At 35.9% G+C, this 27,225-nt stretch overlaps 1 protein-coding gene across 2 annotated transcripts in view; it reads right to left on the bottom strand.

The window, feature by feature from the left end:
- LOC129943094 (autophagy-related protein 2 homolog B) overlaps positions 1–27,225 on the bottom strand; it is a 76,250-nt gene that overhangs the window by 11,422 nt on the left and 37,603 nt on the right. For both annotated transcript variants that reach the window (XM_056052319.1, XM_056052320.1), the window contains exons 2-3: positions 2,116–2,446; positions 56–2,049 (exon numbers count right to left, since the gene is read on the bottom strand). In XM_056052319.1, coding sequence (XP_055908294.1) covers positions 56–2,049; positions 2,116–2,446 — 2,325 coding nt within the window. The remainder of the gene's footprint in view (positions 1–55; positions 2,050–2,115; positions 2,447–27,225) is intronic.

The following is a 27,225-nucleotide window of genomic DNA, read 5'->3' as shown; positions in this document are numbered from 1 at the left end:
AATAAGACACACAAAATTATTACCACCCAATAAAATACACCAAAACCGAACGTACCACATAATAGACATCAATCTCATTAGCAAGAAACTCAATGAGCAATGAGGAGAACTTCATACGGATTTGATAGAACGACAACAACAATAAATCTGGTCGAACATTCTGCTTCCACCAAGGCACCCGATTGGGATCGTGAACCGGCCGACTATCCGCAATCGGGAACCTCAGCCTTAGCTGCATTATGGGTGAGGTGACATTGAACTCTTTTATAGGATCCAAATGTCGACTTTCGTTCTTTTTTATCTCCTCTATCGGTGGAGTATCCGCACTAAACGGTGACGAACAGAATATCGCTGAAAGTCGGTCGTAAATAGAAATATCCAGCTCCACTGTGCACTTATCCAGACTTATGTCGAATTCTGTTCGCGGAGGAATGGGAACTTTCCTCTTTCTGCTCTGCGGATTCAATGACGGAGTTGTGGTCTTCATTTGAATTATCATCTCGGGACGTTTGTGGATTTCTTCATCGCACATCTGAGTCCGTTCGAATTCCAACAGTGGTGTGGCGACATTCTCCAGAACTTCATGCAGATCCACTCGTGTCATAGAGATGGTGAATTTCATAGATATCAAATTCTTATTGCGTTGTTGGATGCCCTCGGCTATGATGGGAGCTGCATACATCTTCAAATGGTTCTTTTGGCAGGTGAACCCAACCAATCCTTGTTTTTCGTCGATACACGAGAAAAAGTAATTGGAGAGCTTCAAGAGATTCAACTCGCTCTCCACGCTCAACGGACTGCCTGGCATTTCAGTGCTGCTACTGCAAGCCACGAGAATGTCTTCGTGCAGAACAACCACCGCCGCAGAAGCTATGGTTATATTGAAATTCGAAATATCGCCGCTAGCTTCCAAGTTCGCCGCTTTGCGGGCAAACTTCGATGAACACGTCGTTGTGGTACTGCTGCTTAATGAACTACTCACAGACTCACAGTAATCGCTGCCCAGGGTCGATCGGCCATCATCGTTGCTGAACATACTGGGGGCTCTCTTTGAGGACGTTGTCGCTCGATAGCTGAAATCCTCGGCGGGCTCACCCCAATTGCCTTGGCCACCAAGAATGCCTGTCATGTTCGAGCTGAAATTTTTATTCGCACCCAGACCACCGGACATTTGTGGCTGTGACGGATCAGTGCGACCAGCACTGGGTGTCTCCTTGCCAACGGCTGGGTCTTCCGCGAAGAATGCATCACAGAAGTTCGTCACCAAATGGAGTTGTCGTGGTGTTGAGAACACATATAAAGCACCTAGTTGAACATCCAACGACACTTTCGGTCCAGCGACATCTTCTGTCTGCTTCATCTTAATTTTGATTTCCTGCTTTCCATCCATTCGTACAATCGGTATGCACTTGGAGCTATAGACCTCAACCAAAGGCTGTTCCGTGTCATCCTCTTCGGCATCTGTGTCTTCTTCATCGTCGGCGGTGGAAGCTGTTGGTGTTCTCGAACGGCGCGAGAACGAGGATGAACTAGATGATCGGGAAGCAGCCATCGCCGACTCCTGTGTGCGTTTAAAGCTCCCTGTATAAGGGTGCTGATCTGCAATCGACGATGTCGTCGTCGAGATCATACTATAGAAAGGATCATCGACACTCGCCTCTAAATCGAGATTACTTCGAGGAGTGCGTGTTCGACTTTCGTCCAGTGATGGTTCAACAAGCGGATTACTATTGTTCGGCTGTGAAACCCTAAATTCCTCTGTATAAATTGTTATGCCTTCCATGTTTATATTGTGAGTGGCAAAAGTCGAAAGGAGTTGAATATGTTGGCTACCATCTTCACCGTCGATCTCTTCTCGCGACTGCAAATCCGCTTGAGTATTATGTCCTTCCTCACCACCGCTGCTGCCGTTGCCACCGCTACCTGCTTCATTTCTATAATTTAAATTTTGAATTTTAATTACTATAGCTATGCCCTGGCTGCTCTTCGGTGGAAGGTATTCCAGTCTTATTTCTGTATTAAGACATTTTGCCTTTATTCTATTTAGAACTGAAATAGTTTAAAAAAGATTTAAGGACATTTTTTTAAAGAAGTTGATTTTTTGTTTAAACTTACCACTATCGATAGTTTGAGCGAATTTTTCAAGACCTTCTATCGAATTATTTTGTGCATTAAATTCAAAATCTTCTTCGCCGGTACCATGCTTCTCAAGGCATTCCTGTGCTAATTGCATTGAACTACTAACCGATGACCACATCGATTCGAGCATTGAACTGCCATCGGTTTGACGTTGTACCGGACGTAGGGATATAAAAAGATCACTCACTTCGATGGAACTGTCATTGGTCATAATTGCATTCCATGGTACTTGGACTGTTATAAGACCAATGTGACCGCCTGTTACTTCGACACCCCATCCTTGGGTCTCACATAATTCGTTCAAGGACTGAAATAGAAAAAATAATAGATTTTTAAATGTTATTTTGGACACGAAAATGATGTTAAATCTTTTAAAATAATAAGGAGAAAGTTAGGCTTAGAGTTCGAAGGAAACATTTTTTTTATGTAGAGGGGAAATAAAGCTGCATTGAAGAAGATAAAGGGGCGAAAATACGTTCTCAATGGCTAAAATGTAGACATGAACTTGAGAGTGATCCTTAGTGGTGTTTTGTCTCAGAAGAAGTTCAATTTGAATTAGAAACATTAACTCAACGTATTGGATCTAGGTTTTGTAGGTTACATAATGTGATACATAAGCTTCCATCTCGGATTCTTGGGTGCCTCGCCGTGTTTTACAGAATTTGATTAGGAATCGAATAATTTTTAGGGTAGGTAGAGATTCAGGTTGGGGGTGCCTTATTGAACTATCCTGACTGCCAAATATCAGGATTTGTTTTTGATGCAGAGACAAGACGTAATGTGTGGGATGTTTTTTAGGATCTTTGGCGCAACAACTCTTAGGGAACTAGGACCTAGTGACTTACAACTCTCAACCATTCCTGTGTGCGGATAATGTCAGGGAAAGAGGATGGACACAGGGTTTGTATGCCAAACCAGAACGGCTGATTTGATAAAGCACTTTACATGACAAGAAATGCTATTGGAGGACTTGTCTATTCCTTGCAAGAGGCAGTACCCGTAAAAAACTTTAAGTAGCACAAGAGGGATTGAACCGAAGACCTCTGGTATGATACATCTAAAGCGCTTACTATAGGGTACTACTTCTTAAGAGCTTGAGAACTTTAATTAATAATACAAGACATAAATAGTGTTGGAATGAATTTTTAAGTCAAATTGTTCGCTTTTAATGACTCATGTCGCCGCCAGGAATGTCTTTGTTCTATAAACGGCAATATGTTGCTTATTAAATGAATGAAATGAGCTTCACACGTGAAATGGACATGAAAAAAAAGGTCTGCTTAATCAATCAGCCAAAAGTTTTAGTCTGTCTAAAGCATTTTGTAAGAGTTCTTTTAAGGTGTTAAGATGCTTTCCTGAAACCGCTATAGCAACGTCATCCGCATAGGCAATCACTCTGAAACCCTCCGCATCCAGAACAGTAAGGATTTTATTTACCACCAGGTTCCAGAGGAGAGGGCATAAAACACAAGTTTTCGGTGTCCCTCTACTAACAAATCTTCTAGCAGAAGAGTAGCTCAGTTAATTATTCTGCTTCTGTCAGCATTGAAAGAATTTACTCCCCAATAGAGCTCTTTACATTCAGAGATGTTAGTGCAGATGTGTCCACGTTGTTAAAAGCTCTTTTGATGTCAAGAATAGAAACCTTAGTGAACCCTATATGATGGCGGGAATATTCGATGGTGCTTACTAATGTGTGACGCCGCCGTTTCCACCGATTTGCCCTTACAATAGGCATGTTGAGACCTAGTCAGAAGTCTTATATCAATACTTGCCCATCTTTCTAAGGTCTTAAGAAGAAATGATGATAGATATATAAATCTTTAGGGTTGACTTGCAAGCATTTACCTGCTTTGGGTAACAACTTTCACTTCTCTCCGAACTGAGTTAAAAATGTCTCAGGGATTAGTGCAATTATGTCTAAGGATTTTTGTATGCCATCTGGTCCTGCAGATTTAAATAGTTCGAAGCCCATTGTACCTTTTCCCTTGTGATCAGACCTTGTGAATATGTTACATTGGAACTTGAACGAATTTGATTGTTGCAAGTTGCAGTTAGAGAGCTAGCAGGAAAGTGAGTATTCAGTAGTAGGTTTAGCGAAATTGCATTTTTCAGACAGCTTAGTATCGCTGTATTAGTTGAAAGAATTTTGCGCAGCCTGGAGGCCTCGGAAGTTTCTTCTATCGTGCCACAGAAGGACCAACAGGAAGATCGCTTAGATTTCTCTAGTGACTTCTTATAACTTCTTAGAGATTTTTTGTAAGAATCTCTTTATCTCGGTTAAGGAGTCACATTCATTCTCTTCTGAGCGAGTTGAGCTGTGAGGCCCAGCATTTTGGTTTCGTCTTATGAGTATAAGTGGACAAACAATTTCTAACGATCTATTTAGAGCAAAAGCGGAGCCATTAACTTTATTATCAAGTTCACTAGCGTAAGGGGAAGCGCTAAATATTCCCAGTTTTAGTAAACTTTTTAGTAAGTTTATGTATGAAGCCCAGTCAGTTTCCGATAATTTCGAAATGTCAATGGACTAGAGATTTCATCCACATTGATATTAACTTGGATATATCTATGACCAGAGAACGAGTGTTTTTTAGATAATTTCTAGTCCAAAGTTATATGGTGAATAGTATCGAAGACAAGAGCTTTGTCATCGAGACCAACCAGTCGTCCATTGCTTAGCATGAAGTTCGGTCTTCCTTTTCGTCTCGAATATGGAGGCAAGGAATTAAAGCTTCTGTTAGCTGGATATCTGCTGTTCATTCGGTAATGTTGACGAACCACTGAAGTTGACGTGTTTAATCTTTTGGAACTACCTCATCATATTTGTACAATTCATAGAGTTCGAGCACGTGTCTTTTTGGTTTCCTCAGTTGGCAGAGTGTATGTGCTTCCTTTTTTTTTAGCAAAGATCTGCTTTTGTTCCCATCTTTGGATATTCTTTTTTTATTCAGCAAACCACGGGTTCTTTCTCTGATGTAGTTAATAGACTCCAGAACTTTCGATCAAATATTTGCCGATGTCACGATACCGCACCACTCGTTGTTGATGTCTGGAGTAGGTGAATGCGAAGCAACTTTAAGTGTGTCAAGGTCTTCTACTCCAAATGACTCCTTTTTTGTGATGGCCCATATTTCTTTTCGTTCGACAGTCAAGCTCTGAATCCACTTTAACGTTCTAAAATCAATTGAAATGTCAAAGGCTATCTAACATATCTACAAACAACCCACACTTTCTGTCGTTCCAAGTCATATCAGTTCAGATTCGTCTACAAATTGTTGTCTATCTATTTGTTGGAACAGACGAAAAGGAAAGAAAAAGTCTAACACACTTTCATTTACATATTTGTTTACCAATTCTATTATTGATCAATCATCTGAACAAAAAAAAAAACAAAGCTGATAAGGTTTGATTTCTAGATAACCAAAGCCCCATAAAGTTGAACGATTTTATTTGCCTCAACGTCTAACTCATGTTTTGTCGTTTTATTTTTTGGTTAGCAATGTTTTGATAACTTTTTGTATTGTTTTCTTGGAGGAATTTGAAAAATGAAAAAACAAAAAAAGCTATCAAAATTTGTATTTAGGTCAACGACACAACACGGCACCACACTCAAGATCATGAATCGTATCAGCCATCAGCCAGCTAGCCAGCAGCAGTTTAAGTTTTGATGATAAATAAAGCAATTTCGATTTCAATGAATTTTATTGATTTGTTGTCAATAAACTCAAAACATTTGTGGTTCCTTGAAATTGATATGAAATACAAATTTTTAGCTGGCATTGGCTTGACTGGCTCTGGCGTTGTCACTTAAGTGCATGCTTGAAATGCTCGAATCGAAGGCAAGGTTGTGAATATCAGACAATGCGCAGCCAAAGTCGTAAAAACAATTTTAGATTGTTTTTATTTATTTATTTTGTTTCTACTTCCACCATAAATCGGTGCTAATTAATTAATAATATTATTTATATGAAAGTGATGAAATGATGACATATGTAGCTGCATACACATTTATAGTATCGTTGAGGAATCTGTGCATTTTCTGAGCTATTCTGAACGCATGAGTGTTATGTTCAACAAGGGCCTCCTCTGGCGTCGATGGTGTTTATGAATAATATGAACAAAGTAGCCAACATTGTTGGCACTCGTGGACAGATAGCGAGCGATGTAGACTCAACAAGAAAGAACCTGAGGCGCCTCTGTCTAGAGATAGCTTATTTTGTTTTTGTTGCTATTAAATTGATGCTCGTTTACTCGTTTCTTTTTCTGTGTTATTGTTTCTTTGAACTCGAGTGCGTATAGTGTGTTGTTTTTGGGTTTATATTTATTTTATTTTTTTTTTTTAAATAAAAACTGCACGTTAATTTTAATCATTGATAAATAACCATTGCCAAGAGCGTAGTCAGTCGACGTAGTTGTCGTCGTCGTCGTCGTCGTCGTGTTGAGCAATCAGCTGATGTACAGGGAAAATTATTAATTGCTTTGCTAAGCATTAAACAATCTAAGCTAGACGTTTGTTTGTTGTGGCGACGACGGCGCGGCAGGCGGCTGCGGCGTGTTGCACTAGTTTTTGTCTTATCTCATTTCAGATTTTAAGTGGTGAGATACGAGATCACTTTGATAAGAGAAACAAATATTTAAAAATCAATTTTGATAATTTAAACAATAATGAACTCGAAATTTAGCTCAGCAAAGAAAAAGACAACTCAAAAATTTATTTAAATCAGCTAATTACTAACATTTGGTAAACAACGTCAAGCAAGTTGATATAAATAATATTAATAAAATTAAATACATTTAAACACGGTATTAAGAGGAGAACATAGTTAATAGTTCAGTGCACAAAAGGCAAAGGATCCTAAGTTGACAAAAGTGGTTTTAAATATTTACATTTTTTTATAATATCCTGTCAACAAGTAATTTTTCTTTGTTACCATCGTTGACAAATTGTTTAAAACAAGAAAGTTATGACCTTTGGTAAAATAGCTTAAGTAGCGTTTTGCAAAAGATAAAACAAATTAAGTAGAGGATTACGTATCAATTTATTTTATTTAGCAGATAAAATGCAGAAATGATTTTAGTTGTTTTTAAGTTCGATATTAATCAAAACTTAATATCACTTATGTCAACTTAAGATATTTTACCAAACAATCTTTTTTTGCATTTACATTTCTTTTATTGACTCAAGATGAGGGTTTTTGTGAAATCCATTAGAGCTTTGACGTTCTTCTTATATATCAACGGGGTTTTCCCGCTAATGCAACGCTTATCCTTTAATCTAATCCTACTCGAAATGTTAAGTTGAATTCTTAGTTGATTTCGGTCATGATGTTAGGGGATGATTTGAATGAGTCGGTATTTATATTTCCCACGATGGTAATATCAATACGCTTAGCAGGTTTTCAGAGAGGAGCCTTTCGAATTTTATATTTTACTTTTAACCGAATTCATCATATTGTAGACTATTTTCCTTGAACATTTCAACAATTGTAAAAATTGGATTTTGAGTCTTACCTTGTTCACTAAGATCAAAAATTGAACTTCTTTTTTTTGGGAGAACAATATTGGTTTCGGACCATTTCTTTTACCAATCTTTAATATTCGTAAAACAAACAAAGTGGACAAGTATTTTGTAAGACATGCAAAATAACTGTGCTTTTTCTCTGTCCATAATTTACTAAGCTGTAAGACATAAAATGGCAACAACATAACCCCGTAGGTGATAGGTTAGGTTAGGTTATAGTAGCTGTCCAAGATGGAAACGAACACACTTAGGCCAGTTTAATGGCCCATTGTGATACCACATGAACCTTGAGGCTTCCTCCTAAGCTCAATGGAACCAGCTTGAGTCCCTTACGAAACGTGAGAGGCTGATTATACCGATATGATTTAGATCGTTAAAGAAGAATTCTCCTAGGTAATTCTTGCGTTTTCGAGCTAGAGCAGGGCATGTGCAGAGAAGATGAAGAACCGTTTCTTCCTCTTCCTCGTCCATACAGCTTCTGCAAAAGTCATTTGAGAATACGCCTAGTCTCGTGGCGTGCTTTCCTATTAGACAGTGTCCGGTTATGACACCTATTATCGAGCTTATATGCGATCTGCTTAGAGAGAGAAAGCACCTTGAACGTTTTAAATCCAGTGTTGGCCAGATGTTTTTTGTGGCTTGGCACGTGGTGATGTTGTTCCACCTGGTGCCTGCCCTCCTCGCAGCGTCTTGCATTAGCAACAGTTTACAAGTAGCGATTGGTATGCCAGTACTTGCCAAATGTAGTAGGATGGGCTGTGCTGTACCGTTCCTGGCGAGTTCATCTGCCTTACAGTTACCTGGTATGTCTCTATGGCCCGGCACCCAGCAAAGGTGAATATTAAACTGTTGTGCCATCTCTATTAGAGATGATCGACAGTTATGGACTGTTATAGAGTTTGTAGATCCAGAGATTTGATAGCGGCCTGGCTGTCAGAGAAAATACGGATATCAGATGTTAATATCACGTTTTCTTTGAGCCAAGACAAGACTTCCTTAATCGCCAAAAGTTCCGCCTGGAACACGCTATTATTGGGAAGGTGGAATGAGAGACTTAATTTCAGTCGTTCAGACTACACACCTCCACCAACCCCTTCTTTGGTTTTTGAGCCATCTGTGTAAAAGTGGATTGACTCATCCTCCAAGAATGTCCTATCCTCCCAAAAAGATCTGGTAGGTGTAGAAATCTGGAAATTTCTGTCGAATTGTAGTTGGGGGATGATGTAGTCTGTGCGCTTTGCAATTGATTCTAAGTACCTTAGAATTACGGAGTGGCCAATGTTGTTGTTAGTCCACTGCGACGAAGCATTGAGGCGAATAGCAGAGCTAGCAGCTATTTGTTTACAAAATATTTCAAGAGGTGTAAGGTAGAGCAAGGTGTCCAGTGCCGCAGACGGGGTCGTGCGAAACGATCCGCTTATACATAGGCAGGCTGAACGTTGGACTTTATTTAACTTATCCCTGTTTATACCTTTCTCTAAAGCAGTCCACCATACTGCCACACCGTAGGTGATACTATAACGGAAATTCGGGGTTAAATGTTTGTTCCGTTAGATGTGCTATTTCTCTGTCTATAGCTTAACATACAATCGTTCAAATTCCTCAGGTTTCTTTGGCGAATATCAAAGTATACATGAGACAGTAGATGCATAGAGTTAGAACCAATATTTCCATTTATAAATAAATAAATTGGGTGGCGCAACAGTCCGTTTGAGAACTAGGGTCTAGTGACTGACAACTCTCAACTATTAATGTGTGCGAGTACTGTTGTCAGGGATGGAAGGCACCTACAGTTTTAAGCCTAATCCGAACGGCAAATTTGAGAAATCCCTTTTCATGACAAGAATTACTCTTGGAGAATTTGTCAATTCCTCGCAAAAGAAAAAATTTAAAGGTTGTACAGGCTGGGATCTCAAGACCTTTGGAATGACAGTCCTACGCACTAACCATCACGCCACGGGTCCTATTTCTCAAGATTTAGACAGGAACACACTTTATATTATTAAAGAACAAAAAAAGGCTTCATAACTTTAACAACACTAGGTTTATCAAATCAGAGCTTTTCCTATTTTAACAAGATAACAACGATAAGCAGTACTTTAGATCGTAAAATTCTGGTTTGAATAAAATTTTATTCAAATTCTCAATTTAAACGGCATACAAAATGTATGGGATATTTTAGAAATGAAGTTGCCCTTCGAAAACCGATGAATAGGACCTTAGTCAATGTGCGGTGCTGGAAGGTAGTATCGTATGGAGAATTTATTTGACAAAAACGGCATATGGAAAATACACAAACGATTGCCTCCATTCCTGACAATAAGCACGACACTTCAGTAAAGGTTAATATCAATGTCACAATACGCTAACAAAATTAGAAATTTCAACAACATTTTTTATCAAAATGTCTGATTAATAAATTTTAGTCACATATGCGTAGTAAAAATAAATGAAACAGTTTGACCGGAAGCGGAAATCTATTGGTTGATTATTGTCAAAACACAATTCAAGTACCTGCTTATCGTTCCTTTCTGTTGAAGTAAAAAAAAAGAACAAGGTGACAAAAACATTTTTATCAGTAATTTTTTTTTTAAACTGATATTTTTTTTCAGATCAATGACCGAACAAGAAAAGAAAATAATTAAATTTTAAATTGCAATTACTCAATTAACCCACTATCTATACATTTTTAATTATTAAAATTTAAAATGAAATTATAAACGATATTTTTGATATTAAGACAGTTATTGTTGAATTGTTTTCGTAATTTTAAATCAAATCAAACGATTTTGTATGACTTAAACGTTAAACGCTAATAAACAGAATAATTAATTATTTCAAATGTCATTAAACCTTACTATAATAAATCAATGTTGTTTATTGCTATTTAAGAAAACATTTTCGAAATTCAAAAAAAAAAAAACATAAAAACAACCATTAACTTGGCAAGTTAGCAATAAAACAGAAGCTTAGAGTTATCACAATAATATCTATGCAATCTGCTTCACACATTTTCAATTATCTTAAAAAATATTTAATAATTTGTTAGTCTAAAATAAATTTCCGTAGCGATTTAGTTTTTTGCTTTACGATTTGATACCGTTTAACTGCAGAAATGTGTTTAAGCAAAACCCACATGTTAACCATGTTTTGTTAATGACGCATGTAAACATTTGCCCAATCATCAAAACTTAATATCCAAGATTTTGATTTTCAAACTCACAGCTGGATGAAATAAATGAAACATGGAACTTTGATTCTTTTCAAAATGAAGTTAGCTTCTTTCTACTTTCTGATGACGATGAAACAAACGCATTCATATTGAATTGTATGTTATTATTATTAATTTTTTCTCTAGTCTTAATAAAATTTATTTAATTTTTAAAAAATGTCAGTGTGAATTTTACTATTTTTTAATCCCCTTTAACGCTCTTTTCCAGAAATGTTCTGTTAAGGTGCTTTTGGAAATGGTCAAATTTCTTTAGGAGCTTCAAGACAAACACTATATAGATGTTGCCGTTACAGAATAATTAATCAGTTCGTTCTGAAACATTAATTGCTAGATAAATGAAAGCAGAACTATCAGCTTATTTTTAAATTTCACTTTCACTCTAAATCAAAACGATTTCAAGTGTGAATTATTGGAGTTCTGAAATTCACTTTTAGCGATATTGATTTCATTTTGTTTAGACTTTAAACGAAGTGAATTTTGTTGTTCTACATTTCGACTTTTGCGATTTTCAAATGATGAGTGTAAGATCATTGGAAAAGGGGTTTTCAATTGGTACGCGTAGATTTTGAGGCCCCGTGGCGGCCATTTTGTTTTGATGCCATGTGTCAAATCTCTTGTTTATTATTGAGTTGTTTTGTGCCAAATCATCATGACAAGTTACACGATTGAACAGCACGTTCAAATTATAAAACTTTATTATCAAAATGAGTGTTCGTTAACGCAAATGTTGCACGCATTGCGCCCATTTTACGGTAGACGTGGTGGCCCTTCACAGTCGACTCTACAACGTCTGGTGGCCAAATTTTAAACGAACGACTTAGTAAACAATGAGCCAACACCCATACGTTCAAGAAACTTAAGATCGGCCGAGAACATCGCGACGGACCGTGACAGCAGAACCCGAGGCAGTCTATTCCTCGCAGTACTCAAGAACTCGGCTTTTCGCAGACTTCAACTTTTCAAAATTTGCGTCGGGACTTGGGTCTACACCCGTACAACATTCAACTGACCCAAGAGCTGAAAGTTCATGACCATAGACGACGCCGACTGTTAGCTGACTGGGCTTCGAATTTTTTGGAAGACGACCCCAATTTTAGCCGAAAAATCACCTTAAGTGGTGAATCGCATTTTTGGATAAATGGCTCTGTTAAGTAAAATTGCCGTATATTGGACGACACCAACCCACGGGAGCTTCACCAGGCGATAATGTACCTTCAAAAAGTTACAGTTTCTTGTTCATTTTGGGCCGGCGACGTAATTGGTCCGTACTTTTTTGAAAACGAAGTTAGTGAGGTGGTCACCGTTAACAGCGAGTGCTACATAACGATGATAACTAATTTCTTATGTCCCAAATTGAACCATATGTACCTAGAAGACATGTGGTGGACAGATGGACGGCGCGGCGCTACGTGCAACACAGCAATTACCAAGATTGACATTTTGCATGAACGATTTGAGGGTAAGGTTATCTCTCGCAGGGGTGATGTGAATTGGCCACCAAGGTCATGCGGTTTGACCCCGCTAGACTTTTTCCTGTAGGGTTCAACTTTTGTTTAATTTTTTTTAGGGTTTAAATTTTTTGTAAAAAAAACTGTCAATTCGATTTTTCTCAAAATGTAACTGAATGCTGATAACAATATTTTTTGAAAGATAAAAGTAAATTAAAGCCAATATCTTAAAGTTTTAAAAAGATATTTGAGTCGAAAATCAATTTTTACCAACTTTTATTCATTTTTGTTTAGGTTTTTATTTTTTGTAAAAAAAACTGTCAATTCGATTTTTTTCAAAATTTTTCAGAATGTTGAAAACAATATTTCTTATAAGATAAAATGAGTTTAAAGCCTTAATCTCCAGTTTTTGAAAAGATATTTGAGTCGATATTCAATTTGAGTAATTTTTTTTTAGATTTTAATTTTTTATAAAAAAAACTGTCAATTTTTCTCAAAATTGTATGAGATGTCAAAAACATTCTTCTTCGTTGCACAAAATTGTTTCGGAGATGAAATCATATTTTAGTCGTAAAACTTTGAAGGTGACAAATTTTTTTTTCAGTTTTTTTTATTTATAAAAAAAAACCGTCAAATGGATTTTTTAAAAAAAATATATTTATTTGATATCACGTTACAATATATTATATAAAATTTAATTCAAGTCTCTAGCGTTTTTGGTTCGTTAAATATTTAGGGGTAACCAAAATTTTCAAAAAGCTATGGTATAAAAAAAACCACCCACGCAATTTTTCTTGAGAGCCCTTTCTGCATCTTTCTGCCTTATTATCTAAAGTCGATATCTCTTCTGGTTCTTGAGCTATGCAGGACGAAAAAAACGTCGCGAACGTACGGACGTACAAACGTACGTACACACGGACGCTTAGACATCTTTCTAAAAATCTTTTATTTCGACTCTAGGGACCTTGAAACGTCGAGAAATGTCAAAATTTTCAATTTGACAAATCGGACCCATTGCAATAACTTCCTATGGGAAGTTAATAAACCACAGCTCGTTTTATTCCAATTCAACATCTACCCTAATTGAAAACCCCTTTAGTTTCACTTAAAGGAAATAATTTAAAGTTTTTGGTTGGTTCATGCTTAGCAGCTTCTAAGTAAGTAAGTAAGTAATTCATTTATTGATTTTATAAAGTAATAACATGATTATTACAAAAATGAATTTATAAGCTATGGCATTGCCGTCAGCTCAGTTGGCAATAATATTTTAACAATTTAATTTCTTTTTTTTTTTTTTTTGGTTTAAGAAGTTTACATTACAATTTTGTTTTAATCAAATTCAGTTATCAATAACATTCTATAATTATATGCACTTTTTAAGAATAAATAAAGATTTTTCCAGTTCGGGCCATTTAGCAAATTAACTGTTTCTTGCACCGTTAAATATTTAGCTCCTAAATATTGTTGTCTTTGTACTGCATAAATTGGGCACACTCCAATAAAGTGAAAGCAGTCCTCTTTTGATTTGAGGTTACACAATGTGCAAAACCGATCAAAACTTCCATTATATGGTGCACCGTTTAGCCCAAGGACCTCGCATCTAGTTTTAAATATTAAAGAGATTTGTTGGTAACTATGCGAATCACAAAAATAGTTATCAGCTTCTAGATTATAGTTGAGTTTTGAGTACAAGAATCTGCTATCCGACTGCTGGGCTTCCGCTACAAGCAACGCTCTCTGATTATCTTCAAACTTTTGTATTGTACGATACAACCGATCTTTTATTGTTATTCTATCGCCGGGAATTATGTTGGTATTTTCTCCATAGACTTCGCCAAGATTTCGCCATTTCTCCATCCACCAATCTTTATTTCGGATTTCATACTGTAGCATTTTCCATACGAGTCGTGATTCGGGGAAGTCGAGTACTTTTAGAATATAGTCGGCTTGTGTTTTAAGAGTACTAGTAAAAATTTTGGGTAAACCTGTTTCTAAGTAAATAGCATAATTTGGAGTTTTTATTGGTAGGTTGAACAATTTTTTGATGAAACTTCTTTGCAGCTTTTCCATTTCTTCAAATTCATCAGTTCCCCATACTTCTGCAGCGTAACACAATGTCGATTTAACGACTGAATCAAAGATTTTGTACTTTGTTGACAGACTAACGTGTTCATTGAACAAAACATTTTTCCAAGTAGAGTTTATAAGTTTCTGGCAAGTTTTAGTTTTTTCTTCAAAATGTGTTTTGAAATCAAGTGTTGTATTAAGCTTTACTCCCAAATAAGTATATTCTCTCACAACATCAAGACGGTTAGTTCCCAAGAACCAATTATAGTTTTGTGTTGGGTTACCCCGATTATTTCTTGAGAAAACCATTACCTTCGATTTATCTGTGTTAATGATAAGTCCCCACTTCTCACAGAATGAAACAAGGCGGTTTATCATCAATTGTAGATTTTGCGGATTTTCAGATAAAATTACCAAATCATCGGCGTACAAAAGAACATTTACTATGGTGCCTGCAATTCTGATTCCACCAGGTAGTTCAGTCACAACATCGTTTATAAAAAGTGCAAATAACAATGCACTAAGTGGGCATCCCTGCTTCACACCACTATCTGTTTCAAACCAATCCGATATATTGTTTCCATCCCAAACAGCAGCATTAGTTCCACAATACATTTCTTTGATGATCTGAATGAATTTGGTAGAAAGTCCGATTTGCGATAACTTGTACAAAAGCGCGTTTCTATGAATGAGATCGAAAGCCGCCTTAAAATCTACAAAAAGTGCGTACACCTTTTTGTTTCTCGCTTGAAAACCTTTCACTATTGCAGTTAGACTAAAAATGTGGTCGATAGTCGAGTAGTTTTTTCTGAATCCTGCCTGTAGTTCGGTCATGGTGTTGTTTTCATCAATCCATTTTTCAAGTCTAGCGACTAGAATTCCACAAAAGAGTTTGCCAATGGTGTTCATAAACGATATGCCACGGTAGTTTTCGGCTTTATCTAAAGCGCCTTTTTTGTGTATGGGGAAGATTACATACAATTTTTTGAGGTGCAACAGAAATACTGGCGTAGCATTTTTAAAAAATTCGTACGGGATACCATCTTCTCCCGGTGCCTTTCCATTTTTTGATTTTTTTAAGACATTTTCAATTTCCACCAAAGAGATTTCACAATCCAGAATATCATCGACGATAAGAGGTTCGGCAGTTAAAAAGGTTATGTTTCTTTGATCACGAAGTAGAGTTTGAAAGTACAGTGATAGGTGTGCTGCAGAAACGCCTGTACCTATTTTAAATTTAGAATCATTTATCTCTTTTGTTGCTTTCCAGAATTCTTTTGAGTTTTTAATATTTGCAAGTTGAATAGCTTTGTTGTTTTCCCAGTTGATTTTCTTCACACGACACATATTTTTATAAGAGGTGTTGGCTTCAGCATACCATTTCTTTAAAACTTCGGAATCTGTTTCTCTCCATGCGTGTAATAGAGCAAAGGATTTCTTACGGAACTTCGAGCATTCGGAGTCAAACCACTTTTGCTTGTAAAATTTTTCTCCAGTTGTCATTTTAATTGAAGAAGAACTCCTAATGCATGATATTACTTGCGAAGAGTATTCTTCTACCGACTCTGTGTTCAACACCGTATTTGAAAAAAAGTTGTCTATAGCTTCATGGTATATATTTATTTTTTGTATTTTCCAGTTCATTCTTGGGAGCAAATTAAGAGTTTTTTCGTTTCTTATAGCATTATTAGTCCATTCAATAACTATAGGTAAATGATCGGAATAAGTTTTTGTTTGAACTTCAAACTTGGTTATAAGATCTACCCAGTCGTTATTTACTGCACAATAGTCTATCACAGATTTGCCTTGACCTCCAATGAAAGTATAATGACCTTCTCGATCCCCTTCGGGACAACCATTTAGAATACATAAATCATAGTTTTGAAGAATATCAAGAAGTTTTGTTCCATTTTGATTGTAGACGGTATCTTTGGATGTGCGGTTGTTATAAATGTTGGTAAGGTTTGTTTCTTGTAAGACAGTAGTTGCCGTCTGCATGTTTCCTATCCTTGCGTTTAAATCTCCAATTACCATTACGTTTTTACTCGATAAGTGAAATAGTACATTATTTAATTCTTCAGCATCTTCGATCCAGTTATTGCAGTTGATATAAAAAGGTACGATAAACATATTATTCTGTAGTAAATGTTTAACGACAGTATATCCGCATATGTCCACAAAGTCGTATGTTTTTAAGAGTGAAGTTCTGATCCCAAAAAGATTTCCGCCGCTTGCCCGGCCTTTCTTAGCTGTACGTGTTGCTGCTACCCAATGTAATTTATATTGACTAAAGTAGTTTGTAAATTTAATAATATTTTCCTGTGTTATATGTGTCTCGAATAAAAAAAAGATTTGAAAACTTTGTACATATTTAAAAAAATCTACATATAATAATTTATTATTTAAACCTGATATATTATAAGATAAAATATTTTGTAAACTAATAATACTTGAGCTGACGGTTTTTTCATATCAATGTTGAATACTACTATTTCTACTACTTTCTGCTCCGTTCGAAGAAGTTGCCATCACTGATGTTATTTTGCTATTTGCTTGTTAGCAGCTTCTATTTTGTATTTAAGGAAATGGACAAAGAATTTAAAATAATTGTTCAGCATGTCAAATGTTTCCTTCATAACATTTTGAGTAAAATAATGTTCTATTTAAAACTTTCAAAACACATTCAAAAACTAGGCTTCGACACTAGGGTCTTAGTTTTTGAATGTGTTTTTCCTGCCAAATACATACGACACAGGATAAGACAAAAGCTATGCCTGTTTTCTCGGGATTTAATGAATCGCAAATAACCTGAAAAGCCGTATTTTTATGTCCTTTTTTCGAATCATAAAAAATAATATCTCAAAAACCTAACGTCATAGATAGTTTAGGATTCGGATTTGAATAAAGGCTATCAAAACCCATATTGTTTTCTCAGAAACAAAACCTTATCGATAAGTGTAATTAAATTAATTAAGGAAAATTGAGTATTGTTCCTTTGTTTTTGGCCATAGCTGTTTTTATTTAGTTAGATGCTAACTTAATACTTATTAAATCACTCGCCGAAAAACTCAGCCTTATTTTCAATTTTTTTTAAAATTAACTTAGTTTTTATTATCATAACATTTTAGACAAAATTCAAATCAGTTTTTTTTTTTGTGAACTGTTTTGGATGATTAGTTCGGATATCGTCTCATTTCTATTCACAATTAGTTTCTTTTTCTACCTTTTATTTTCATTTGAAAACTTCTAAAATTTAATTGTATTCAAATCTATTCATTAAAATTTTATTTAAATCATAATCTAGAATAAGGCAAGTTTAATATATGAAGGTATAAATAATTAGATCTGTTTCTATGTGACAGATTTTCGAAACTTTCATCAACTAAAGAAATTAAATTCTTTGAAATCATGGAAATAATTACTATTTTACTATCCGATTGAAAACAAATTGAAGCCTAATCACATGAGTAATCTTCGTCGAGACTCGAGGGGCTATAGAAATGTAAATTGAGTGATTGAATCTTTAATCTATTGAAAAATATTGTCTCCATTTTTGCTGATAACTATTTTTGCTAACTCGTTCTCTTCCATTCCAATTTGCATTGTGATACAAAAATAAAAATAAAAAAAAAGCTTGAGATAAAAAAGATTTATTTATATAGTTTGTTTACTCGCTTGAGTCGATAATAAATAATATTTACCTAGATAGTTAATAATAATAGTAACAATAATTTTATCTTAAAATCAAACTCAAATATAAATACCTTTTATATTTCGAGTTAGGCAAATATGTTTAATAATAAATGTTATCGACTTATGCAATTTGCTCAATTTATTTAAACTAGGTCGAATAAAAGGAAACAAATAATAATCAATACCAATACGTAACTTTACTATTAGCGAGAAATTCATTGTTTTATTTATTTATGAACAGAAACTTTTATGTTTTTTGTTTCTTGAAGGAAATGGCAAGCTACGAGAGTTCCACGTGATTAGGAAGTTTGTATCAGTCTTAAAAACGAACTTAACACAAAGTATCAGTGAGTTAAGAAATGGTTCACTATGTAGATTTTTGAATAGTCTGATGATATTACGATACTTCATCTGTCTTCTTGTCTTTTTGGAAAGGAGAACAAAAAAAAATCTGAATCAAAAAGCTGCTCACTTTGCTGAACATCTGGGGAACGTTTTTAAACTATTCACAGCAAATACGGCTACCGATACCTTACAGTTGGTTGATACGAACGACGGACGTTAAATTCTTTTTATTACACTCAAAGAAGAAAGAAGTTATTCTTTATAAGAAGTTATTTAATGAACAATAAGCAGGGTATGATCTTATCACAGGTTATAAAAGAACTGCCTTCAAAGCCCCCATTATACAACAAACGTTGTCTTAACTAAGATATTTACCACATCATTGGAAAATTAAGGGATTCGTTGTTACACCCTAGTGAAGAACGTAAGCCACCTACGAAAGTAACATTTACAGATCAAAATCATTGACACCAAGTTTTCAAAAAACAGCTCAAATAACTACTGAAAAAGGCTCAGCAAAATAGTTCAAGAAAGAAAAGTAATTCCGAACAAGCAGTTCGGGAAAGGCATTTGAAGAAAAACAAGTGTATTCTTCTGTATTCTCTTACATGTTGCTCAAACCTTTGATAAGAACTGCCCGGGCAGTACTACGATATACTGACATTATCTGTTACTAAACGACTTCTTGGTACCCGTGGCATGATGATTAGTGCGTTGGACTGTCATGTGAGAGGCCTTGACAAATTCTTCAAGAGTAATTTTTGCCATGAAAAGTGCGTTCTCAAATTAGCTGTTCGGATTCGACTCCTTAGAGTTTCAAAATTGCTCGGAACTAAAGAAGATTGAAGCCGGTGTACCTCAGGGAAGTGTGCTAGTGGTAATATACGTCATCATGACTACCTTAGCTGATGATATTGCAATATTGGTGACACAAAAATGGCAATACGTACAAACTAAATTGACGCATTTAAACCACACAAGCAAGCACAATCAAATTTCTATAAACATTACAGAAGTAACTTGTTCTAATACTGACAAAGACCTGAGCCTAATGGAAAGTGCTCTTCAACAAAAAGAAGATAACATGTAATAAATAAATAAAGACCGATCTACTTCGTAGCTTATAGAAGCGATTGAAAAACAAGCTGCTTAAACAAATCATAGCGAACCAACTTTGAAATGGAAACAGTCTGAAATGTAATAGTTGATTTTGTTGCTTTGTGTCAATACTGGTTTTGACAGCTCAAGTATGTTTCGTGTTTTTGGTCTCTGTCAGTTTGGTACTATTAAACGCCTTACCAAATAACAACCCTTTCAAATCATTGGACTTTATTATCAAGAAGCGTGCATTGTTAAAGATCATTTTTGGCGAATGGACGATCAAAATTTCTATCATTTTTGTTCGAATAGATACAAACAATACTGTCGTATTTGGAGTGAAGAACTACCAGAAGCATTGGAAAAGCTACCAAACATGCAGAAAAAGTCACGCTTGTTCTGTAAGGCATGTAGGTTCAGAACAAGACGGTGCCACACAGCACGCGTAACAATACACAGCAACCTTAGAGGCGAGTTTGGTCAACTGCCTATTTCTCATTTGGGACCGGTAAATTGGCCGCCTAGATTGTATGATTTGACGGCTCTTATATATTGGACTACGTGAAGTTTCTTGCCTATAATAGCATGCCTGCTTTGACTGAAGCACTGGAACATTGATGAATTTATCCGTGAGATACTGGCTAAAATATAAAAATGGTAAATTGTTTCGATCCAGAGTCAATGATTCGAAAATTAAGAACCAAGAACTAAGTGTAATGAGCTGATGATCTAAAAGCTATAGAAAAGTGTTGCAACTTTGAACTTCCCTTTAAGTAAATAATAAATTGAAAAAGAAAAAGCATTTGTCGATCCCCCATAGAATGGTCCTGATTAATCGCTGATCTTAGTGCGGTAACAGTCCCACACTCCTTAGAACTTATTCTAACCAAGTGTCTTTTGAAGATTTCCTTCCGATTAATGATTTTTTTGTAGTAAATTAACATAATTATAAAAATTGTGAAAAACCTTGTAACTTGTCAAAACATATTAGACTTACAGCAACTTATTTATAGACACATAGTCGTAAATTAGATAAAACAATTTTCTACTAGTTGTACTTATGTACCTTACAATTTAGTATATAATATTCATACGATTTAATTAATATTAATTTGCTTTTATAATTATTATTGCTGAAAGATTTAATTGTGTGTTATCTCAAAAACTAGCTTTGTATCACATTTAATTTATTTTTATTTGAAATTGGAGGAATAGACTTGTTAAAATTGTTTGTTTAAAGTCTACAACTCGCTACAATCTTTTCTTATATTTTTAATAGTAGATGACGTTTGACTGTTTTATTACTTTTCTTATCTAATCTAGAGTACCAATTCTTCCAAGATATTAAAAGTAGTGAAATAAATTAACACATTTAACAACATTTAAATAAACCGGATTGTGAACCAACGTTATCTCGTATTTTGTTTAACTATAAGGTATAGAGTATTTTTCTTTTTTTCTGGGAAATTATTTGTTCTGGTTTGATTTTAATTTATTTCGTTCTTGAAACTATGTATATTGGTTTTTGAATGATCTAAAGATTTATTACTTACTTCATTCACATGAAGAATTTAATCCAAATTAAATCTGATAATTTTCTAGATGGAATACAACTTTTCTAGTTGACCAGAAAAGAATATTTTTTTTTTAGATAGATAAATCTTTATTCATTAAAAAACGATACATAATACAATAGAAAAAAAAACTTTCAAGCATGGCATTAGAGCTTTAAAACTTTGGAGGTAATTGCAATGTGAAAATTAAAGAGTTGTGATCCTCCTACAAGGAAAGCGATTCTTGAACTTTGAAAGCTTAAAATGTCCTGTAGAGCAATTGCATCTCAAATGAACTGTTCGGTAAAGAACGTTTTCAATGCAATTAAGCATTTTCAAAACTTCGGGACTGCTGAAAATGTACCTCGTAAAAAACGGGCCCGTAAGACAAGCTGCCAAATAGATGGAGCAATTAGCAGGCTGGCCAAAAAAGACCCAAAAATAAGCTCCACAGAGATACAACGCCAACTCTCTGTTGTATTCGATGTCCCAATAGGGCCACGCACAATCAGAAAAAGATTGGTGGAAGTTGGGTTGTAGGGTCGTGTTTCTCGGAAGAAACCAGTAGTAATCGCAAGGCAACGTAGATTTAGAATAGAGTTCGCAAGATCACACGCCAACTGGACAACAAACGAATGGAAGTACATAGTGTGGAGTGGCAAAACTAAAATAAATAGGATGGGCCAAGATGGTGCACGATATGTCCGATGGCCAAAAGGCACAGCGTTCCACCCTAAATACGTTTTGCCAGTAATTAAGCATGGAGTCGACTCGCTTAACGTTTGGGTTTGTTTCTTTGGTGATGTGGAGTTGGCACAATCCATCGAATCGATGGAACGCTGAAAGCCGTTAAATATATTGACATTCTTAAGGAACGATTAGTGGATTGGGCCGATGACAACATGCCAGTGATATGGAAGTCTCAGCAAGACAACGACCCCTCCCGCCCCAGCACACTGTTGAAATTACAAAACAGTTCTTTAGGGATCAATCGATAAGAGTTCTGGAATGGGCATCATCAAGTGTAGACCTAAATCCGATAGACCATCTTTTGGCAGATGTTAAAAAAGCTGTTGCTCTCAAAAATAACTCCAACAATGATGTTCTTTCGAAGGTATTAAAGAAAGGTATAAGCTACTTGGAAAGCTTTACCCGCAGAGCAGTGCAGGCGGCTTATTTTATCAATGGAATGAAGATGTCGGGAAGTTTTGAAGCAAAAAGGTTTCGCAACAAGGTATTAAAGATAAATATAAGGTAAATGATATTATAAAGTTATAAATTTTATAGTAACACATGACTTTTCTCTTTGTTTCTAATTCGCAGAAACTGCCATATGAAATAAATGGTATGTTTGGGAAACATTGTTTTAAGTTTAAAAAATATATTTTGAAAAAAAACGTAAACATTATTGCGACGAAAAGAAGCTTTTATCAAAAAGAAGTCTACGAATTTCTTGTAAAATAGGACAAGTTGCTAAAAAATGGTAAACATCTTCGTTTTGGTTTGAGTTCAAGAGTAAACAAATTGCATCTAAGTCCGTTCTATGTGGCCGTAAGAGTTTCAGTCCGTATTTTGAATATCAAACTTATATCAGGAGGAGAAAGGTCCTCACAGAAATAATTATTAACATCCAAAGTCAAATTAAGACGGCTATATGTTGCTCTAGAAAGTGATGCCCTAGCCCTTTCGAAATAAGTTTTGTACATTTTCTCATGAACCATCGAAATGCAGTTGTAAAAGGTATTTCTCCATTCTTCTTTGTTATTTGCATTTGCATTATGAGCTGTGGCAAGTGCATGCCAATTTCCACAATGGAGTGATATAAGCAGGATTTGCTTGTGCGTTGGCTTTAAATTTGTAACATATATTTGCGAAAGCCCGGACTCAACATATATGGCGTAATTAGGCGTGCTACGCGGCAGCCGGAAGATTCTTTTGAAAAAGTATATTTGAATAACTACTATATCCTCTCGAAATTGGTATCCATACACTTGATTCCCATAACAAAAGCAGCTGTTCACGGTAGCCTCAAAGACCTTAAATTTCGATGTAGGGTCCACGAAGCTTCTTGAAAAAAATGTGACTACATCGAGTTTGTAGCTGATTTGGCTAGTACCAATTTCTTTTTAATATGATTTTTGATGTTCAAATTGTGTGTGATAGTAAAACCAAGATATTTATACTCGATGACAACTTCAATAGTGGTATCATCATTATCTGAACGGTTCTGGGGTTTAAAAATCATAATTTTAGATTTAGAAGTGTTGATTTTGAAATCCCACGAATCGCAATATTGTTTAAGTTTATTTATCTAAAACTGCAATGTCACTTGGTTATCAGAGAAGACCACCAGGTCATCAGCAAGAGCAAAACCTTCAAAGATAAATCGCCATAGTTAACACCTCCAGGTAATTTATTTTCAATGTCATTGATAAAAAGAGCGAACTTCAGCGGACTCAATATACAGCCTTGTGGAACACCTGTTTCGGTATTAAAGGATTTTGACATAGATATACCATTATAAACCATTGCAGATGTGTTTAATGAAAGTTATTAATAAATCCGAATAAATTTGGTTGAAAGACCAATAACTTCTAGCTTATAAAAAAGTGACCTTCAGTTGATGGTATCAAACGCAGCTTTAAAATCGACGACAAAAGTGTATAGGGGCTTCTTTTTGTCGATAAAACGCCTGGCAACGCAAAAATTTGATCAATCGTTGAAAGGCCCGCCCGGAAACCAGCCTGATATCTACTTATCAAATTATTTCTTCCAATCCAATTCACAAGTCTAACGTACAACATTTGTGCAAACAGTTTTCTTAATGAGCTCAGAATTGAGATGCTTCTATAATTTTCTGGTGAACTCGGATTACCCTTTTTTAATATATGAAATATTGTTGTCAAACAAGAGTAGTTCGGAAATTTCTCTTTTGTAAACATTTTGTTAAATAACCCCAACAGACGCTCGAGAAATTCAGGAGTTGAATGCTTATAGAATTCGATAGGAATGCCATCCAAAACCGCTGTTTTGTTATTTTTCATTCGGCTAAGAGATCCCAACATCTCAACCATGGTAAAAAGAGAGTCTAGCTCATCGATTGAAACATATTGTAGGGCAAAACTGATGGAATTCTGGTCAGGATCCGGCGGTAGTAAACCCTTAAAGTATGTGGCCAGGTCGTCAGCACATTTAAAAAGGGTAACAAATTAGTTTTATTGGTTGAAATAAATCAATCTACAGATGTCTTTGGTCATATAGTTCCATCGAAATCTCAATTGGGATTCGATTATCAAGTCCACTCTTGGAAGTTGTTTGTATTTTAGTTCTAAACAAATTCAATACGGTACTTTTTTGGATTCTTTGGATGATGGTTAGTGCACTAGACTGTCCTGCAAGGGTCTTGGGTTCAATCTATGCCTATGCCACCTTAATTTAAAAAAAAATATAATTTTGCGGGTACTGCCTCTTGCGAGGAATTGACAAATCCTTCAAGAGTAATTCTTGTCATGAAAAAGTGCTTTCTCAAATAAGCCGTTCGGATTCGGACTAAAATTGTAGGTCCCTTCCATTTCTGACAACAGTACTCGCACACAGGAATGGTTGAGAGTTGTAAGTCACTAGGCCCTGGTTCCCAACTGTTGCGCCACCTAATTTATTTATTTTATGTCATGTTTCATAAAAGAATAAACTATAAAAATAAAATAAATAATAACTACATTATACAAGCAAGCTTTTGATTCGACGGGCACACCCGCCTTTTGGATGGTCGAACACATACAATAAAACAAGGCCGCCCAATGTGGAAAACAGACGCCTTTTGTAGCCGCCCAATATCGGTACAGATGCTACCTGCTGCTGCCGGCGTTGGCCTTTCAGAAATAGGCTCATCCGCCACCAGTCTACCATGCCGTTGACCACTATGCAGTTCTTCCGCCTTTAGGGAGATTTTCTTCACCCCAAGGACAAGTCTGTGCCCATGCAAGCAATGCTTTGTTGTTTGCTTATACCGGCAGCGTACGTTAGTGCGACCCACTCACTACCAAGTGGAGGTGCCCATAGGGATTTTCCCTTCTCTTAGCCTATGACCAAAGTTAGTGTCGCTTCCTAGCGCTCTCCAGTACTTTTAGAGAGTCACCAATAGAATAAATAGAGCCCGTAGTGCATTCAGAATGCTTTCTAAAGTGTGGAACTGCATGAAAATAGCGCTCCGTACCAAGTTAAAGATGTTTGAGTCCAATGAAAATCCTTGCTGCAATGTGCCTGCGAAACATGGAAGTGCTCTGCTGGCATCTCGAGAAGGTTGCAAATGTTTGTCAACCGTTGTTTCCGTTACATCCTGAACATCTGGTGGCCACTAACCATATCTAACGATGAACTGTGGCTCAGGACTGGGCAATCAAAAGTGCATGTTGACGTCGCGGAGAGAAATTGGCGCTCAATTTTTTTTTAATAATAAGCGCACACTCAAAATGATATACTACCCTTATTATGTAGACACAGTGTGAGCACTAGGAAAGGAAAAGAGGGGTTGAAAGGAGGTGTCAGTGCACATTGGTTTTGAATACCTGAATATTGCAATAGCTGGGAATTGCCGTGTGGCAAGGCATTCCACATTCGCATAGTACGAATAAAGAACGAATCTCTCGTACTTGACAGTACGACCGAAGTTAGGCTCGAGGGTATATTGATGAGCATTCCTAGAACCGCGAGTATTACGGTTTAACCGTTTAAGGGGAGGAATGCAGCTGGCTATTTCTAGAGCAAAAACCATTAAAATAACGGTAAAAGAGGGTGAGACAAGAAACATTTCGACGATGTTCAAGTGACGTAAATGATCTTATGATGGTAATATCACCAATCATTCTAAATGCTCTACGTTCAATACTATCCAATAGGCTTAAGTAAGTTGAGGGAGCACCAGCCCAGATATGGGAGTTATACTCAAGCTTTGGACGTATATAAGTCTTGTAAATAACAGCCAGATCAGAGGGGGAGAAAAACTTTTTGCATCGCCTTAGAAAACCCAAACATCTTGCGGCATTTTTGGCGACATTGCGTATGTGATCGTTCCACAAAAGGTGGTTGGTGATACACATACCGAGAAGTGCCATTTATGGATAATGGCAAGGGGAGTATACTTCGCTTTAAAGATACAAGACAGCATTGCGTTTTCGAATCATTAAATTCCACGCGGTTTATTATTCCTCATTGTACAATGCTGTTTAGGTCGGAATTTAATTAGCTTATCATACTTTGTCGTTGCAGTTCCACATCCGGCCATACATTAAGGAAGCCGGACAACACCATGGCAAAGCAGTGCTTTCAATGGAACCCTCAAGGTAGAAGGCGGCCTGGAAGACTAGGAGAAACATGGAGATCATCTGTCATGAAGAAAGCTCGGTCCCAAAACTTGGAGCTGAGGTATCGTGCTAGGAACAGAGAAAGATGGAAGGGATTGGTTGCCGCCCTATGCTCCAGGAGGTGTAAAAGTGCGGCTACTAGCAGCCGGAAACGAAGAAGACAGAAGAAGAAACATAAGCCGATGATGACACCTCACCGCACATAACAATCAATTTTAATGAATATAAAAGTGATTCGTCAGAGTTAGCAAATAATGATTACTTTTCATTAATTATTCTCAACTGACATTTCACATGATTGTAATATTGTAAAAATATACATTTCAATTGCTTGTAATTGTAATTCAAAATAATACTTACTAGCTACATTTGTAGTGGGTTGTAATGGAAGCTTAGGTAATTGATCCCTTTTTTTTTTAATTCAAAGCATTACACATAAAAGAAATTATCATCTCAGAAAATTATTTTGTAACATAGTGTACAATTAAATTGACGAAAATAATATTTAATTAAATTTTTTTGTGATGATTACAAAAGAAAGTAATCATTACATTTATGTTCATAAATTGTAAGTAAATGATGCTTTTTAATTACAATAAAATAGTAATTGGAATTCTGCAATTACAATTTATCTCTTAGCGGCCTCACAGGTTGATTCGTTACCCCAGGCTTAAAAAAGTAAAACCTGAGGTCTTAAACCTTTCAAATAAATACACCAAATGACATAAAATTAACTTAAAGTCTTAAAACATCCACACATTTC

Source organism: Eupeodes corollae, chromosome 1, assembly GCF_945859685.1.
Source record: "Eupeodes corollae chromosome 1, idEupCoro1.1, whole genome shotgun sequence".
NCBI lineage: Eukaryota > Metazoa > Arthropoda > Insecta > Diptera > Syrphidae > Eupeodes > Eupeodes corollae.
The sequence above is the reverse complement of the archived record's forward strand: the minus strand, read 5'-3'. Positions and strand labels throughout refer to the sequence as shown.